This window comes from Humulus lupulus, chromosome 4, assembly GCF_963169125.1.
Source record: "Humulus lupulus chromosome 4, drHumLupu1.1, whole genome shotgun sequence".
Taxonomy (NCBI): Eukaryota; Viridiplantae; Streptophyta; class Magnoliopsida; order Rosales; family Cannabaceae; genus Humulus; species Humulus lupulus.
In genome coordinates, this window is record NC_084796.1 from 248,526,770 (window position 1) to 248,545,493 (window position 18,724).

The 18,724-nt window shown below is 30.1% G+C and overlaps 2 protein-coding genes across 2 annotated transcripts; both read left to right on the forward strand.

Annotated features, from left to right (window-relative positions):
• Window positions 1-1,369: 1,369 nt before the first annotated feature.
• On the forward strand, window positions 1,370-6,571 carry LOC133831627 (beta-glucosidase 44-like). Its single transcript, XM_062261997.1, has 11 exons — window positions 1,370-1,708; window positions 2,175-2,233; window positions 3,151-3,226; window positions 3,311-3,382; window positions 3,499-3,586; window positions 4,065-4,317; window positions 4,425-4,540; window positions 4,920-5,137; window positions 5,258-5,289; window positions 5,376-5,478; window positions 6,164-6,571. Exons 1-11 carry the CDS (start codon window positions 1,441-1,443, stop codon window positions 6,433-6,435), a joined length of 1,557 nt encoding a protein of 518 aa, XP_062117981.1. The 5' UTR covers window positions 1,370-1,440; the 3' UTR covers window positions 6,436-6,571.
• Window positions 6,572-10,031: 3,460 nt separating this feature from the next.
• On the forward strand, window positions 10,032-16,440 carry LOC133831628 (beta-glucosidase 44-like). The gene is made up of 11 exons (XM_062261998.1): window positions 10,032-10,329; window positions 10,426-10,484; window positions 13,052-13,127; window positions 13,452-13,523; window positions 13,664-13,751; window positions 14,077-14,329; window positions 14,430-14,545; window positions 14,640-14,857; window positions 15,303-15,334; window positions 15,422-15,524; window positions 15,962-16,440. The coding sequence occupies exons 1-11, from the start codon at window positions 10,086-10,088 to the stop codon at window positions 16,237-16,239; spliced, it is 1,539 nt and encodes a 512-aa protein (XP_062117982.1). The 5' UTR covers window positions 10,032-10,085; the 3' UTR covers window positions 16,240-16,440.
• Window positions 16,441-18,724: the final 2,284 nt, after the last annotated feature.

Below are 18,724 nucleotides of genomic sequence, written 5' to 3' on the forward strand. Positions count from 1 at the left end.
AAAAATTGAATATAACAACACAGTTTTTAAGCAGAATGATTTTATTTTTGTTCTAAATTGTTAGTTTGGTAAATTATTTGTAATTTTAGTTGAGAAAACATTGACCAGGGTTCTATTTTAATAATTTTACAAAACATAGGGTCCAAAAAGTAATTTGCCAAAACACAGGGTCCAAATAAATAATAAGAAAAAATACAGGGTCCAAAAATGTATAAGTCCTAAAACTTTTGATATATAGATACATTATAATTTGAGATTTTATATATTTATATGACAGTATTTATTATAGTCATAGTAGATCTCCTATAATTTTTTTTTTTTAAAATAAATAATTTATTGCGCCGAAAATATGATTCAAATAAAAAATATGAATAATACCATACAATTTTTTTTAAACTTTTAGGAGATTTAATATGACATAGTCATAAAAAATTAGAGTCATAACTTATCTGTGTAGAAAATAATATCATATTCTTCTAGTAAGTAAGGTAAAAAATCTACAATATGCTCCCTAAACACATCTAGAGTAATGCTAGAGACGTACTAAATTTACACGCTATAATGTTTCACAAATATCAAACATTTAATATATTTAAGTGAGTCCTTCATAATATAAATTGTACGATGCTTCAAATTAAATTAAGATGCTTCAGTGGTTGATGCAAGATGTTTTATTAGTGTTGGAGTGGTTATTCGAGATGCACTTGGGGTGGTTTGGGCAGCATGGTCAGCTAGTATTCCTGGTAATTTCTCAGTTAATGTTGCTGAGCTACTAGCAATTCGTTATGATTTACAAGTGGCATCTCGGTTGGGTTTTAAAATTGATATTGTTGAGAGTCACTCTAGTGTTGTAGTGTCTTGGATTTCAAAGTTTAACGAGACTCATGTGTTTAATCATGTTTTATTTGATGTCATTCAGTTATTAGATGTTGTAGGTGGTGGTTCTTGTCATGCTATCTTGTGTTCTGCGAATTGTGTGACTCATGCACTGACAATCTCTGTTACTAGTTATAGAGTTCATTTAGACTCATTCTTATCCTTAATTTATTAGTTCTCCTATGTTAGATTATTTTAATTAATGAAATTATTTTTCTTCAAAACAAAAAAATAATGAGTCTATCATAGTATATCATATTGGTGTGCAAATTAGGAATATGTTAATGATTATCCATTACACATATATCTAACTAGTAAATACCAAAAATGTATATATAAATAAATTAAAAATAGTAAATTATTGTGAATGGTCAATTATTATTGGTAGGACCAACAACTATTGTGGATTTGGGAATGAGATATACTTTTTAGTTCCCATTATCTCTTTTAACACCCTAAACAAACAAAAGTGTCCATATATAAAAGATAAAACCACTCACCCACATATCAATAGCTCACTCTTCTCACTTTTTTTCTTTTTTCTTTTTTCTTTCTTTTCTAAAGATGAGAATTCCACCATTGCCGATCCTCCTCCTACTGAGCATAGCTCAGTTTTTAATCAGCTACGGTGCTGGTGCAGTGGAGCTCAGTGAAGACGCCGCAACATTCCCTGGGCCTGAGGCCGTGAAATTAGACACTAATGGGCCTAGCAGAGCCCAGTTTCCGAAGGGGTTTGTGTTCGGAACGGCGACGTCGGCTTACCAGGTCGAAGGCATGGCCCATAAAGATGGCCGTGGGCCCAGCATTTGGGATGTCTTCGTCAAAACTCCCGGTCAGTGCAGGTTTTTATTTTATTTTTAATTAACTTTTTTTAATTTTTATTATTAGAGAATTTTTTTAAGTGATTTGCCCTCTCGATAATTTTTTGTAAAATATACTCTATTTAAAATTCAATTATTTATTTAAATTTTTTGAGCAGCTATTTAAAGTTGCTGTCTATATGGGAGATTATTTTTTAAAAATTTATTAAAACTAAATTAAATAAAAAATGACATTAAAAAATATATTATTTTACCGAAAAACCCTCATTATTATTAGTGATAATATCATTTAGACCCTCTTATTTTTATAAAATATTTGTTTGGACCTTTTTTTTTTTTTAACTTTATATTTTTGTAAATTAGTTCAAATTGTAGGATCTCTGTAAAATTTAAAGACAAAACCTCAAATTAAGAATTTTTTTTAAAATTAAAGATCCAAACAAATATTCTATTTTATTAATTTGAAATTGTGAGCAGGGATTATTGCAAATAATGGCACGGCAGACGTGGCAGTAGACCAGTATCACCGTTTCAGAGTAATTTGTTCTTGTCCTTTTTATTATTTTTTATTTTTCAAATTTTTTTGTTTTTTTGTATTTGTAGGGTAAATTGCTAATTTTTACAGTTAGTTGAAACTAATGGTTATTAAGCAGGACCAATTTTGAAATTGTATATGCATAATACAGTAATTATTAACTTGGTAACATGAAATTTTTATATTAAAAAAAATTATATATAACATCGGATTTTATTTATGTATTTATTTTTGGATTATATCTTAATATAAGAAGTTAATGTAGGTTTTTTTTTTAAAAAAAAAAAAAAGGGAATAATGAAGAAATGAAGAGATCATATTTGCAATAAATATAGTAGAAGTATCCAATAAGGACAGAAAATAGTAAATAAAATTAGTTATTATATCTTATAAATAGTATATGCTATTTATTTTTTTTAAAAAGCTAAACATTGATATCAATAAATAATAATATTGGAGGGTTCTTCGGTGCACTTCCTAAAATAGGTGTATCAATGCATCCTTTGGTGTTTTTTACTTGGGAAATATTTTTGGCAAATTTTTTTTATGATTATGTATATTGTAGTTATTTAGAGCATTCTACAAATTTTCAGAAAATTCTAAATAATTTACCATGCTGAAAATAAGATTCAAACATGCTAGTTTCCACGTGTATAAAAAAAATTAGTCATGTGTGCAATAACCTGTTTTGAAATTAGTTTTCGTAACTATAAATTATTCGGAATTTTCTGAAAATTTGCAGGATGCTCTAAATAACTACAATGTACACGTTCATAAAAAAAAAAAACGGCGAAAATACTTCCCGGCCCAAAAACATAAGGGTGCATCGGTGTGACCCTTTTTGAGGGTGCACCGGGTAATTCCCTTATATATTTTTATCTGATGACAACATATATTATATTTTGTGTGGTGTTTCAGGAAGACATTGATATCATGAAAAAGCTAAACTTCGATGCCTATAGATTTTCAATTTCATGGTCCAGAATTTTCCCAGGTAAAAATCCACTTAATTAAATAATATTCTTAATTTTTTAATTTAATAAATATTTTATATAATCTTAATTAAATTTCCATGCAGATGGCACTGGAAAAGTTAATTGGAAAGGAGTTGCATACTACAATAGGTTGATTAATTACTTGCTTAAATCAGGTAAGTTTGTTTCACTAAGCAACAATTGTAGATAATAATAATTTTTTGAAGCTTCCCAATTCAGAAAAGATAAAATTATGTTTATATACTTATTATATATATATATATATATGCAGGCATTACACCATATGCAAATCTTTATCACTATGATCTTCCTGAGGCACTTGAGGAAAAGTACTTGGGATGGCTAAGTGAGAAAGTTATGTAAGTATAACACACTTATAGTCATTTGGGTTAAAATTAACACAAATTTATACTATTTTGGGTGCTTCTGTTTTTATTCTTAGAGAAAATATCCCACATGAAAAGTATATGGGTATATTTAACAATTTATAAGAGTACGGTTACTTCACTCATCACCAATTAATTTTGAGATAGAACCTCATTTTTCTTATCATGCACTTCAGTTTCAAACAATTATAACTTAAATTTAGTCGACAATAAACTCAAAATGTTATGGATTCTCATTGTTGGTTTTATGTAACGGGCCGAGTTCGTAGGATGAATTCGAACGGTTGAGCTGAGGGTACTATTTTTTACCGATTTACAAAACACACAATTCGGTTTGTAATTATTTAAAACCGAGAATCTAAACTAGCATTAAAACAAAACACAAAGGACCTATAATACTTGGCATATTTTTGGAACAAATTTCATTGACTATTATCACTACATTTTGCAGAGAAGATTTTGCTGACTATGCAGACTTTTGTTTCAAGACATTTGGAGACAGAGTGAAGAACTGGATGACATTCAATGAGCCTAGGGTTGTGGCTGCACTTGGGTATGATAATGGTCTCCATGCCCCAGGAAGGTGCTCCAAGGCATTTGGCAACTGCACAGCTGGGGATTCAGCTACTGAGCCTTATATTGCTGCACACAACTTAATCTTATCTCATGCAGCTGCAGTTCAAAGATATCGCCAAAAGTATCAAGTAAAATCAAACCCTAATCGAAGTTTATTTCAATTCGCAAACTAATTTCATAACTTAATAATCTTTAATTAAACTAACGATCCTTTTTTTTCTTTTCCCATTTTCAGCCAGAACAAAAGGGAAGAATTGGAATTCTGCTAGACTTTTCATGGTACGAGCCTCTTACTAGATCGAAAGCTGATAACTATGCAGCACAAAGAGCCAGAGACTTTCATGTGGGATGGTAAAATCTTCTTTTCGACTTCTTTAGATTATCGATCAATTCTGATTCTTTATTTTTTCTATTGGTTCTTTTCCGATCGAGAACTACATTTTAGGGAGTTGTTTGTAAGAAATTGTACGATCTAAAATGCAAAAAAAAAATATGGAGACACTAAAGAAAATTACTTCTAGCCATTGACAAACAACTAAATCTCACTCTCACTATTTTCACTTAGGGTTTCCAAATACTTCAAATTCTTTTTAGATATCGATAATGAATAAGAATTATTATTTATTTAAGAATCTAGGACCACATATATTTATAATGTTGGTTCATCACCCACTATTGAATTTGAATTGAAATACATTTTAAAATATAAGACATGTCACTTGTGTGTTAGGTTCATTCATCCCATAGTGTATGGTGAGTATCCAAAAACAATGCAAAATATAGTAGGCAAAAGGCTACCAAAGTTCACAGAAGAAGAGATTAAGATGGTGAAGGGCTCAATGGATTTTGTGGGCATCAACCAATACACTGCATACTATATCTATGATCCTCATCAACCAAAATCAAAGGTTTTGGGGTACCAGCAAGACTGGAATGTAGGATATGCTTGTGAGTTTTCCTACTTTTTTTCCTATTGATCTACCAAAAATATAACACTATATTACTCAATACAAATATAATAATATCTAAATTAATGAATTATACCTTTCTTTTTTATGAACCTTTCAGTTGAGAAGAATGGAGTGCCTATTGGTCCTAGAGTAAGTTACAATTCAATCACACAAATTTTATGTACTCATAACTTCAAAAGTTATGTTCTCTTAACACAATTGGTTGATCTTTGCAGGCAAATTCTTATTGGCTTTACCAAGTTCCATGGGGTTTGTATAAATGCTTAACATACATAAAAGACCATTATGGAAACCCAACTGTGATCTTGTCAGAAAATGGTATGTCTCAATAAATTTGCTTACATTATGTTATTTTGATAATTTCTTGCAAAGTAGTCTTCGTGATAGAGTGTCAAGTGCAATGATATTTAAAAACCAAACACTCGTATATATAAATATAGGACAATACTTCTATAGGGGTTTCACTTTAAGCCCTACCGGTGAGACTCTCAGTGTTCTCAATCCATGAAAAATTTTCAGCGCGATTTTTTTTATGACCGTTTATATTGTAAATGTTTAGAGTATCCTGCAAATTTTCAGAGAATTTTGAATAGTTTACAATACAAAAAACTAGGTTCAAACATGTTGCTTTCCACGCGCATAAAAAAAATTAGTCACACGTGCAACAACATATTTGAACTTAGTTCTTGGTACTGTAAACTATTCGGAATTTTTTGAAAATTTGTAGGATGCTCTAAATAACTACAATATACACGGTCATAAAAAAAATCACGCCGAAAACTGTTCACTGGTCAAGAACACTGAGAGTCTCATCGGTAGGGGCTTAAAGTGAAGCTTCTATAAGAGAATTCTCCTATAAATATATATAGGGTACGAATGTAGTGCATTCCGACACCAATATCATTCTATACTAAAGAACGACATTACATCTGAAGTCTATATATTTAAAGAAATGTATCAAAATTTTCTCAATCTAACAATCTCTTAATATTCAACCTATTAGGAATGGATGATCCGGGTAATGTGACACTCCCCCATGGATTACACGACACCACAAGAATCAACTACTACAAAACCTACTTGGCTCAATTGAAGAAGGCAGTTGATGAAGGAGTCAATGTGATTGGCTACTTTGCATGGTCATTGCTTGACAACTTCGAGTGGAGATTAGGTTACACTTCAAGGTTTGGCATTGTCTATGTTGATTTCCACAACCTCAAGAGGTACCCAAAGATGTCTGCTTATTGGTTCCAAAAATTTCTCCAAAGAAACTAGTGTACTTGACTTGGAACAATTAATAAGTTTGGCATTGTCTCTCTTCATTGAGATGTGATGTAATGTGATACATAAAACATTGGGAAAGTATCACTGAGATTTATGAAATAAAATTTCTTTTGCATTCTTCATTGAAGCACCATGCCCCAATTCTCTTTCTTATTCATAACAAAGCTAGAATGAAAAAAAAATCATACACAATATATGAAGTGTGTAAATAAACATAATCTAATGGGAAACAACAATATACAAAAAGTGCAAGAATAAAAAATTATAAAAAAAGAGAAAAAAAGGTTTATGATTATATATAATTTTACGTGTCATTAACAAGTTAATGGTTGATAAATTGACCTTCTTGTATGACTTTCTTATTGAATGTCACATAATTAGACTTAGTCTTCGAGTAGGTTTAAGTTCGAGAACTAACAATCACTTTCTTTTTATTGAACTCAGTTAGTCAACGTAATAACCCTATCATGTTGATTAACAACTGAGGTAATAGAGATATACCGCATCTGCTGTATAACCTATCACGTCTATTGTTCATTAATGATATACTCTTTTTATGTCGATTTTAAGCCGACAAAGAAAGAATTCAATAGAAGTCATGGCTATGGAAATTTCTTTTTGTTTTTATGCGAAATAAAAAATAATGAATCAACCACTAAAATCTTGTTACAAAGGTTTATGCTAAATTTATATTTTCTTTAATCTCTTTTATTTTTTTTTTGAATGAATCCATATGAACAAAAGAGTCCATGGTCCACACCACGTGTGTAGACTAGCCAAAATTATTAGGCATGCAAATGTCTGATCTATTGCATTGAAATTAGGGAATTGTGGGTACATATATGTAGACTAGCCAATTTAGCCATGACCCTACTATTTGCACAAGTTGTCTAGTGGATCTTGGGGTTTTGGATACTACTCGATATTTTAAGTTAATTTATAGAGTAATAATACTTACAGCTAAAATATACATTCAAATATTACACACAATGACGTGTTACTGTTTTTTAAAACAGTGAGTGATAGCTTTAATAAATGTGATTGGTTAGACAAAATTGTCACATTACTGTGTGTAATATTTGAGTGTATATTTTGGATACACATATCATTACTCTAATTTATATGGTTGTTAAAATGTTAATTTTTGTACTGAAATCAACAAGAAAGAAAAACAAACAAAAAGATAGATACATGCCTTTTCAACCCTTGAAAAAAGACTGGACAAGCATGCTTAAAAATGTATCCAAAAAACGTACAAACTGTAAGAAAAGCCAGAAATAAAGAGATGCAGTAACTATCTACACAAATGGCGTGCATAAAATGACCCCAAAAAATGAAGAGACAAACATATAAATATAAATTGTTTTATTATAAATTTTAGTGGATTTGGGGCCATTTTTGCAAGTGTTTGAAAGTCAATTTTAGATGGCTTGAAAGAGGACATGGTCCCTGGTATTGGACTTTTGTTATGTACACAAAAATGTCTTTTTTTGCTTCATGAGTCATGAGTTGCAATGATAGATAAGTTTTGTTTTGTAGTGTGTTTACTTGTGTGATTAGGAAATGAGAATGGGTAATAGGTATTATCATCCTTATTTACTTTATTTTTGTTTACCCTTTGGTATAGTGAATTAGATGAGAGATAGATTATGGGGTGTTGAATAGTGCAATTTATCTCTGGGATATTTACCGCATAAATACATAAGTTCATGTTTTTGTTGTACTTAAATATCTAATTTATTTTTTTTGACGGCAAAAATAGCTAATATTGTTTGTTTGTTGCAACCGTTACTCTTTTCCGTTAATAGACAAAATACCAAATTTTATAATTAGGGATATTAGCAGTATAAATACATACGTTTATGTAATGGTTGTGCTTAAATATCTAATTTTAATATTTGTAGCATAAATAATAAATATTTTCTTTTTTAAAACTAAACTTTTTTTTTATTATTTATTAATATTTTTTTTCAATAAAGGTAAAATGGAGGTTATTTACTAAAGAAGTTTTGAAAGTGGGTTGGAGTGCAAAATAAACATAAAAAAATAGGTCATTTAGTCAAAACACCCATTATTTTAAGGGTAAATACTATTTTAGACCCTGTGTTTTGTAAAAGTTACCGATCAACCCTTGTATTTTTTTTAAATGACAATTTAGACCCTGCATTTTGCAAAATAGAACAAAAGAGTACCTTATACCTAATTTTGGTCAAAATATTTTCAATTATAAGATCAATTCTTGGGTCGTTAGTGATGCGATGAGTTCAGAGAAGTAGCGGAGAAAGTGATCGAGGAGCTAAGAATGAAATATTATATTTGAATTTTTTTTTAATCAAAATTGGGTATAAGGTACTATTTTGTTCCATTTTATATAATACAGGGTACAAATTATCACTTAACAAAACAAATGGTCCGTTCGGTAACTTTTGCAAAACACAGAGTCCAAATGGTATTTACCCTTATTTTGATTGATTAAAAAATTGTAAAAGTCAAATAAAATTATATTTAATTAATAAAAAATGTAAAAATAATTTAAATAATGAATTCAAAAATATATATTATATTACTTAAAATTACTAAAATAAAATTTTATTCATTAACATGTTTACATATTTTCTAAAATATTTTTTTGACTTATTAATTAAATTAAATTGTGTTATTGTATTAGTTCTTACTCACACCAAGAAAATCATTTTAATTTAAGAACATAAGACCCCGTGAGGCTTGCGCCTCGGACCCTGACCCCAACCCCACCCTGGCCCCGTTAGAATTGCCCAATTTTTCCAATGGGATATTTGCAGCGAAAACACCTAAATTTTATTGTGTTTGTAACACTTAAGTACCTAAATTATTTTTTTGGCGGTGAAAGTACCTTCCGTGTATGTTTTTGTGCAGATTAATGCAGCTGTTTGTTTCGCTGTTAAGCCTGCCACCATGATGTGAAATTTACTTATATCTTGAGTACTTTCGCCGTAAATATCTCTTAAATTTGATACTTTCGCCACAAATATCCCTTTAATTGAGTATTTTCACTGCAAATATCCATTTAATTGAGTACTTTCGCTTACATGTCACAATCGAACAGTGAGAATTGACAATTATACTAAATTGCATCAAAACATAAATGAAAGATATTTTTGTCACTATAGAAATAACTTATGTATCTAAGTGCTACAATAATAATAAATTAAGTATTTCGGTGCAAATATACAAGCAACTATATCGAGCACCATTTGACAAAACTTTTGAATTTAGTAATTGGATATAACATGTAATATTTGCGGCACCATTTGAAATGTGATACTATTGTTTTATTTTTAATATTTATTTTGTTAGCTCACGTATTTTCAGTTTTAAGATTTATAAAATTAAATCCTTGATTCTTAAAAATCAAAATTTCTGCTTTATAAGATGAAAAGACTGAAAAATCCAAAAGAGGTAACATCAGATGGGACATGATCAATCATGTAGCTGTGACTTACTGACTTAAAAAATAAATAAATAAACTTTTTAGATTTTAATTTTATCCCAAAAATGAAAATTAAAATTTAAAAAATTGTCTATAAAACCACCGACTATTATTTTAAGGGCTTTTCTAGCTGTGTCTATAGCTTAGTGTTTTCTCTTTGGGAGCTCTAAAGATGAGAATTCCACCATGGCTTATTCTGCTACTGAGTGTAGCTCAGTTTGTAATCAGGTACGATGCTGGTGCAGTGGAGCTCAGTGAGGACGCGGCCACATTTTCTGAAAGTGGTGGGCTTAGCAGAGCCCAGTTTCCGAAGGGGTTTGTGTTCGGAACGGCGACGTCGGCTTACCAGGTCGAAGGCATGGCCCATAAAGATGGCCGTGGGCCCAGCATTTGGGATGTCTTCATTAAAAATCCAGGTCACTAATTTTTTTTTTTTAATTTTACTGAAAAATTTAACCAACCCATATTTTATTAATTATTATTATTAATTATTTTTTGGAAAATGGGAACAGGAATTGTTGCAAATAATGGTACTGGAGAGGTTTCAGTGGACCAATACCACCGTTACAAAGTAAGTCTCTTCTCTTTATTTTGTTGGATTTTTTGATGAATTATTGGGAAGGTTTAAAGAGACGAAAAAATGATTTTTTAACCGTAAATATATATATATATAGGCTATTGTTATGGTGCATATTTTTTTTTTATGTTCCGGCTCGTGAATAGTATTCGGCGCGATTTGTTTTTATGATTATGTTTATTGTAGTTATTTAAAACATTCTGCAAATTTTCAGAAAATTCTGAATAATTTACAGAGCCGAAATTTAAGTTCAAACAGGTTGCTGTACGTGTGATTAATTTTTTTTTATACGCGTGGAAAACAGTCTGTTTGAACCTAGTTTTTGATACTATAAATTATTCAGAATTTTATGAAAATTTACAGGATACTCTAAATAATTATAATAAACACAATCATAAAAGAAATCGCGTCAAAAACTATTTTCGAACCATGAAATACACAAGTCACAAAGGACCTTTCATATATATATATATATTCATTTTCTCTGTCTCCAGTTTTTATCTTTCGAACAAAAAGATATAAAATTTACAAAGATGGGTCATCATTTTTAAATTATTATTTCCATTTTTAGGATTTTAACAAGAAAAAAAATTCACCCTTTTTTAGGAGTTAGTGTTAGTAGAACTGAAAATATAACATTTTCGACAAATAATGTTGAGAAAAAGAAAAAGAAGAAGAAAAACTGGAACCATACAAATGATATATATAAATATAAATAATAATTAATGCAACAAAGAAAAGATGTTTCATGGGTCAATTATTGGTACTTTTATCTTAATTGGATTTTGTCCTTATGTGAGTGTCTTGGCATTAAATTAAATTCTTATACGAGTCTCGTTAACATTAGTAATGAAATGTTATTCGGCTAGTACAAAAGGTTAATTGGTAGGGCCTTTGCAATTACTTTCTTTGTACAAAAGGTTGACCCATGGATAGGGTACTCGTTAGGAGTAGTCATCCGATCTAATTCAATATATTTGTACTAATCAAATCTAATTCAATTAAATGTTGGATTTTGAAGATTATCATACAACCTAATCCAATTAAGCATCAAAATTAGTTATTGGATTGGTTCGGTTTTTTAATTAGATTTCGAGTTGGAACTTGATTTTTTTTCTTCTTGAAACTGAGTTGGAACTTGATTTTTAATATTAACTTAAAACTATACCAAAAAAATCACTTAAAAATTTAACAACACCAGTTATTTAGGTTCAAACTACATAAAATTATCAACATTACATGTTTAATATAACTAAAAAGTTGAAGCAGTATTGAAAATGAGAGAGAATGAAGAGAATTGATGCATATTTTTAGTGTTTTCTTCTTTAATTATGTGTGGAAATGTATAAGGGAAGACTATTAGTTAGCCAATAATAATGTATTAAAAGAAATATAAAAATATTTTTAAATATATTTAAAGAAATACAAATAATTAAATATTTTTTATATATATTATATGTAATTGGATTGGATTAGATCAGATTTTAATTGGATTTTGATAGTGTCATCCGTCATCCAATCTAATTCAATTAAAATCTAATTATTCAAATCCAATTATAATTGGATTAGTTAAGTGTAATTAGATTAGTTTGGATCTTGCTCATCCCTAGTACATGCGGATATGAGTACCCTTAACAAGACAGGTATGTGAGTTCTTAATTGGGGACTAGAAACATAAATTCATCTTGTTTATATTTTAATTTTAATATAAATATTCTTAAAAATATATAACATATGTATAAAAATATATATTTTAATAGTAGAATTTTATATAAGATAAATATTGCTTATTAATTTTTTTTTTTAAATAAGTACTCGATGGACCCCAACTCTATTTAAGTGGGAATGGGAACAGGCATGGGGGGGCATATTTGGTGTGGCAATAGGGATGGCTCCCCACCCCACCTTGCCTCATTTACCTCTATAATTCATTCATTCTAGCAAATCAAAGTGTGATTTGAGGGTTGTTGTGTGTTCTTAGATAAATATCACAAGTTATCCGAAAAAGTGCCTAACATCACATAAGATGATATTTTACATGTAAGTGAGTTTAAAATTGTATCATATTTATAATAATTTAATAAGTAGTATAAAAGTGGTTTAATACTCTTTTTTAATAGAGTGTTGCTATTTGACACCTTAAGGTGTCTAACACCACACGAGGTAATACTTCATAATTAGTTAGTGATATCCCAAAATACTTATTAAGTTCAAATATGTGAGACCTGATATTAAATTGCACTAATAGCGATACACTACCTACTTATGATGTTGGGCACCACTAGTGCCCCTTAGCTGTACTCTTTTTAATAAAAGAAAATTGAAGCCACTTTAGATTTTTTTTAAAAACTTCTTTTATCACTATTTGAATTTATTATCACGACTTGAAAATTAACCGTGGATGTAGTCGTAGGAAATCTTAAATTAAAAAAAAAAGTTAATTGCAAATTTGAATTTAGAGGAATGTTTTTGTATTTTATTGAATTTAGACCATCATTGATTGTGTGGTAGTAAAAGTTTGTAAATTGAAATTTTGTTATTTATTTTTTATTTTTTTGCAGGAGGATATTGATATCATGAAAAAACTCAATTTTGACGCTTACCGATTTTCAATTTCGTGGTCACGCATTTTTCCAGGTAATAATAATAATAATAATATATATTCGATAATTTAGTACAGAAATTTAGAAGAATTTTATTATATTTAATCTTTAAAAAAATCAGAAAAAAAAACTTTTTTGGGAATAGAATTTGTTCCAACTTAAAACTAAATAATTTTGAGTGGAGTCACCCTTTATAAGCATTGTGTTTTTCATGTTTTTTTACCAATGTGGGACTTTATTTATAACACTCACATTCCCAATTTCCTTTATGAAAAGTTATTTTATATTATGACACTAATTATTATACTAAGCTTTCAATTTTCAACGAATTTTTTTTATGAATAAATTCTCAATTCAGAGGGTACTGGAAAAGTAAACTGGAAGGGAGTTGCATACTATAACAGACTGATCAACTACTTGCTCAAACAAGGTAGTTTCTTCTCTTCACTTGGGAAATCTATAGTATAATTTTTGGTGTCATATTATAGAAAGAAAATAAAAATAGAGAAGTAATGTACAGATAAAAAAATATATTTATCATTTTTATAATGACTTTGTGTTATTCTACAGGCATTACTCCATATGCAAATCTTTACCATTATGATCTTCCTGAGGCACTAGAGAAGAAGTACTTGGGTTTATTAAATGACCAAGTAGTGTAAGTACCTTGAAAAACTACTTATAATCTATCAGAGTGTTGTTATTTGGTACCTTAAGGTGCCCAACACCACATGAGGTGCCACCCCATGATTGGTTAGCAATACCTCATAATACTTATTAAATTCAAATAAGTGGGATCCGATATTAGATTACACCAATAGCAGTATGCCACCTACTTGTGGTGTTGGGCACCAGTGGTGCCCCTTAACAATTCTCAATCTATTAACTTATGGTTTTTGTTGCATATTTTAATGCAAAGGTATCTCTAAATTGACCTATTAGAGACTGGAATTTGACTATTGTGCTTCACAACTATTTTGCAGAAAAGATTTTGCTGACTATGCAGACTTTTGTTTCAAGACATTTGGAGACAGAGTCAAGAACTGGATGACATTCAACGAGCCCAGAGTTGTGGCTGCTCTTGGATATGACAATGGATTCTTTGCCCCAGGAAGGTGCTCCGAGGCATATGGGAACTGCACGGCTGGGAACTCAGCAACCGAACCTTATATCGCGGCCCACCATTTGATCTTATCTCATGCAGCCGCAGTTCAGAGATACCGCGAAAAATACCAAGTGAGATAACCATTTTTACAGTGTTTAGCTTTCTTGCCAATTAAACACAAATGAGAATCTTCTGAGGTAGTCTTAACTTGAAGAATGTTTGCATTTTCAGCAAAAACAAAAGGGAAAGATTGGAATTTTGTTGGATTTTGTTTGGTACGAGCCTCTTACGAGATCAAAGGCTGATAACTATGCAGCTCAGAGAGCGCGCGATTTTCATGTTGGATGGTAAAAATTGTTTACTATTTTAATGTAGTGACTTAGTTCATCACAAGTATTTCAATCTGGAATTGTTTGATTGTATTGACTTGACTTGTGTTAGGTTCATTCATCCCATTGTGTATGGTGAGTACCCAAAAACAATGCAAGAAATAGTAGGCAAAAGGCTACCAAAGTTCACAAAAGATGAGATTAAGATGGTGAAGGGCTCAATGGATTTTGTGGGCATCAATCAATACACTGCATACTATATTTATGATCCTCACCAAACAAAACCAAAGGTCTTGGGGTACCAGCAGGACTGGAATGCAGGATTTGCATGTAAGTTTCTTTTTTCTTTGTCTTATTAGCTTTTATATTACAAGTTTATATCTTTTTTGGGCCCTGTATTTTGTTTCATTATTTGTTTGGACCCTATGTTTTGTAAAATAGTTTAAATAGAACCTTAAACTCAATTTTGATGAAGAAAAAATTGAATATAACAACACAGTTTTTAAGCAGAATGATTTTATTTTTGTTCTGAATTATTAGTTTGATAAATTATTTATGATTTTAGTCAAGAAAACGTTGACCAAAATTGGGTTTAGGGTTCTATTTTAATCATTTTACAAAACATAAGGTCCAAAAAGTAATTTGTCAAAACACAAGGTCCAAACAGGTAATGAGACAAAACAGAGGGTCCAAAAATGTATAAACCCTATAATAAATAGCATGTAAAATTACTTTATACAGATGTTTAGTGACCTTTTTCTAATGAAACTTGCAGACAAGAAGAATAGAGTGCCAATTGGTCCTAGAGTAAGTTTCAATCCAATCACACATTGCTTTCACATAACTGTGATTCAAAAAATTATGTTGTTTGATACAATTTGCTGAAATTTGCAGGCATATTCTAGTTGGCTTTACCAAGTTCCTTGGGGATTGTACAACTGTTTAACATACATAAAAGAGCGCTATGGAAACCCAACTGTGATACTATCTGAAAATGGTAATTAACCTCAATAACTTTCTTGTTCTCTGTTGGGAAATGAAAAACACTGTTGGACCACTTCATATTTGTTAGAATAGATAGTAGAATGCTCGATCACAAGTGGGATACTCTAACATCCCCTTAAGATGGTGGCTATTTTTGCTCACCAATCTTGAGCTGCTCGATCACAAGTGGCTCAGATACTATGTTAGAACAGACAATGGACTAGAAGTTTAAACAGTAAAATAGAAAATTTTAAAAATAAAAGAAACGATATGCTAAAACATTAGGTCTCATATCAAAACTAAGTGATGATGAGTGGAGTCACACATCCTCTTATATATGGTATAATGTTCCCACACACTTTCTATGTGGGATACTTAACAATATCCACTTATGTCTTTTAGAGAAAAATTAAAGTATCAATTTCACATTCTTGGTGTTAAAATTCTCAGGCATGGATGACCCGGGCAATGTGACAATGGCTCAAGGTTTACATGACACAACAAGGATCAAATTCTACAAAAACTACTTGACTCAAATGAAGAAAGCAGTTGATGAAGGAGCTAATGTGGTTGGCTACTTTGCATGGTCATTGCTTGACAACTTCGAGTGGAGATTAGGTTACACTTCAAGGTTTGGCATTGTCTATGTTGATTTCCACACCCTCAAAAGGTACCCAAAGATGTCTGCCTATTGGTTCCAAAAGCTTCTCCAAAGGAACAAGCATTAGAGACCTACTATGAGCAGCATAATAAGTAATAGTCCTTGTGGTCTTTAACGTTGTGTAGTATGCCAAAATTATCTTTACGGCAATGATGTTGAGTTTTTTTTCTTTCTTTAATCTTAAGTCGGATAAATAAATGTTGTAACTCTCATGTTTTGTTGGTAGCCCATAAAACAATGTTCAATAAAATTGTTCATCGTTTAGCTATTTCATACTATAAAATAGTGTGCCGCATTATTGTGTATGATTTTTTAGTATGTAATAATTATTATTCTTGTTGAAAATCCTTGTTATAAGTCATTAGACTAGTTATTAAAGTCATAGAACATATATCCTTAATAATTAAGATGTAAATTGTTCCAATATTTTCTTATGTTGTGCAAGTGTACACAATTGCTAGCAAGTAATATAATGATAATAATGTTTATCGTCTTCTCGGGAATTGTTTAAGTAAATATTGCAATAATCAACAAATTGAGATGATTTAATTAATGAAAAATTTACAAACTAAATAAGAGAACTAATATAAGCAATTAAAAATAAATTAAGGAAATAGACAATTTGTGAATAAAATGATAAAGGTAGTTAGGAATAATGAATCCTCTTAATTTGTAGTTCAACCCCTTTTTGTTATAGCAAAGTTACTCTTGTAACTAAGATTCCCTAATCAATATACATGTCATTTTTCCAAATGCTCATACTAAAGTTTTCATAATTAAATTCACATATTCCTATGTCAATTCAATTGCAAGAATATAATTTCAAGCATCAATCCTTTAAGTTTGCATGGTGGAAAAAATATCCCTAAATTATCCACTAATTAATAACATAGTTATCAAATATGCATCAAATAAGCCTATCCACTAATCTAAATTCTTTCGGAATTCATACTCGCTTCTATCTCACTTAAGTTGATCACTCTCAAGCAAGAATTTTAACAATAAACATTGCTTAAATGAACAAGAGACAATTGTATAGTAAGATTCTACAATTTAGGGTTAACTACAAATTAGCGTTAATCAATATTCCTAACTTTAAATAAATTAGCTCATACTCAACATACAAAAATAAAATACTAAGGGAGAAGACAAGAAGAAAAATGATGGAAATCTCATATTCTTTCTCTTCTAGCTCTTCTTCTTCCTCTAGTTCTGCATCCCCATGTTTTTCTCTCCTTTTCTCTAGTTTTGATGGTTCGAAAATGCAAAAAGTATGTCTCTCTATGGTGGTGGGTTGCTAGGTGATAGTGTGTACGAAGGCTAAGACTAATGGATGGTGCATATTTTGTGCCAAATTTGGCTCAAAATATGTGTCAATGATATATTTGGCCCACTTTTTACATTTGTACTCCAATGTACAGAGTACAAACTAGCTAAAAAAGTAAATATAACTATTAATGCTTATTGAAAATATACAAAACAATTAATTTTTTATTATTAAAAGATAAATTAAAAATTAAAAACTCTTTTCAATTAATAAATCGTACTAACGAGTAATTAAAAAATGTGATATTTTTTGTGTGCCAAATTTGGCACAACGTTTAGCACGTGCTAAATTAGACACACATTAGACTACTATTGGAGTTCCATTCTATGGAGATGGACTAAAAATAGTTATACACCGCTTTTATAGTATTCCACTGGAGATGCTCTAAAATTCCAAAATTGGTAAAACTTCATTTCTCTCACACGCAGCCCCGTAATTTTTCCATGTGAGATAATTAAACTTGACAAGCTGTCATCCTTCTCATCATCTCCACCTCAACAAAATAATTCAACCCAATTAATGAGTGCAACTTTGCTCCAACAAAGATCAGGATTTGAGATCCAAAATATTTTCTTCAAAATTTTCAAACTAAGTTTTCCAAGCATTCATTCATTTTGACATTCAAAATAGATTTCACAATTTTTAGTCATTTTTCTATTTATTTTCCAACAATAATTAACATCAACTAAAATAAAATTCACAAACAAAATTAATAAATAAAATAATTCAAAAGGCACAATAAAAACATAAATCACCCCAATTTAATTAGATTTTAAGTTTAAAAGCTCGAAGATAATTCTATAATAAATAACTCTATATTATAAAGTTATCACACCCCTAAACTTGAACCATTACTCGTTCTCGAGTGATGATACTAATAACAACACAAACAGACACACCCTTTTCAATTTATAAGAGGGAAAAATTAAAGCAGGAAAGATAACTCTATATTGTAGAGTTCTCACAAATGATCCTAGAAAATGTTGGGCAGAATATTTAGTGTATGTTAGGTGCACTCGTCTAATTCATAGACTGGATTTTATTTATTATTATTAGTATCAGTATTATTTATAGTTTTTATATATATATATATATATATATAAAATATACTGAAATGTTGAAATGTAATCAATTATATTGAAATTGTGGACCAACAAAGTTGGCATTGATCCCTACTCTCTTTGCAAGTTGTAAATGGATATTGGGTTTTTGTGTAAGATCATAT

Excerpts from the sequence above, each read along its gene's own strand:
- LOC133831627 (XM_062261997.1), top strand. The coding sequence starts at position 1,441 with ATGAGAATTCCACCATTGCCGATCCTCCTCCTACTGAGCATAGCTCAG. Across the intron at positions 5,290-5,375 it reads GAGTGCCTATTGGTCCTAGA|GCAAATTCTTATTGGCTTTA; the intron begins GTAAGTTACAAT and ends TGATCTTTGCAG. Across the intron at positions 5,479-6,163 it reads TGTGATCTTGTCAGAAAATG|GAATGGATGATCCGGGTAAT; the intron begins GTATGTCTCAAT and ends TCAACCTATTAG.
- LOC133831628 (XM_062261998.1), top strand. The coding sequence starts at position 10,086 with ATGAGAATTCCACCATGGCTTATTCTGCTACTGAGTGTAGCTCAGTTT. Across the intron at positions 13,752-14,076 it reads TTATTAAATGACCAAGTAGT|AAAAGATTTTGCTGACTATG; the intron begins GTAAGTACCTTG and ends ACTATTTTGCAG. Across the intron at positions 15,525-15,961 it reads TGTGATACTATCTGAAAATG|GCATGGATGACCCGGGCAAT; the intron begins GTAATTAACCTC and ends TAAAATTCTCAG.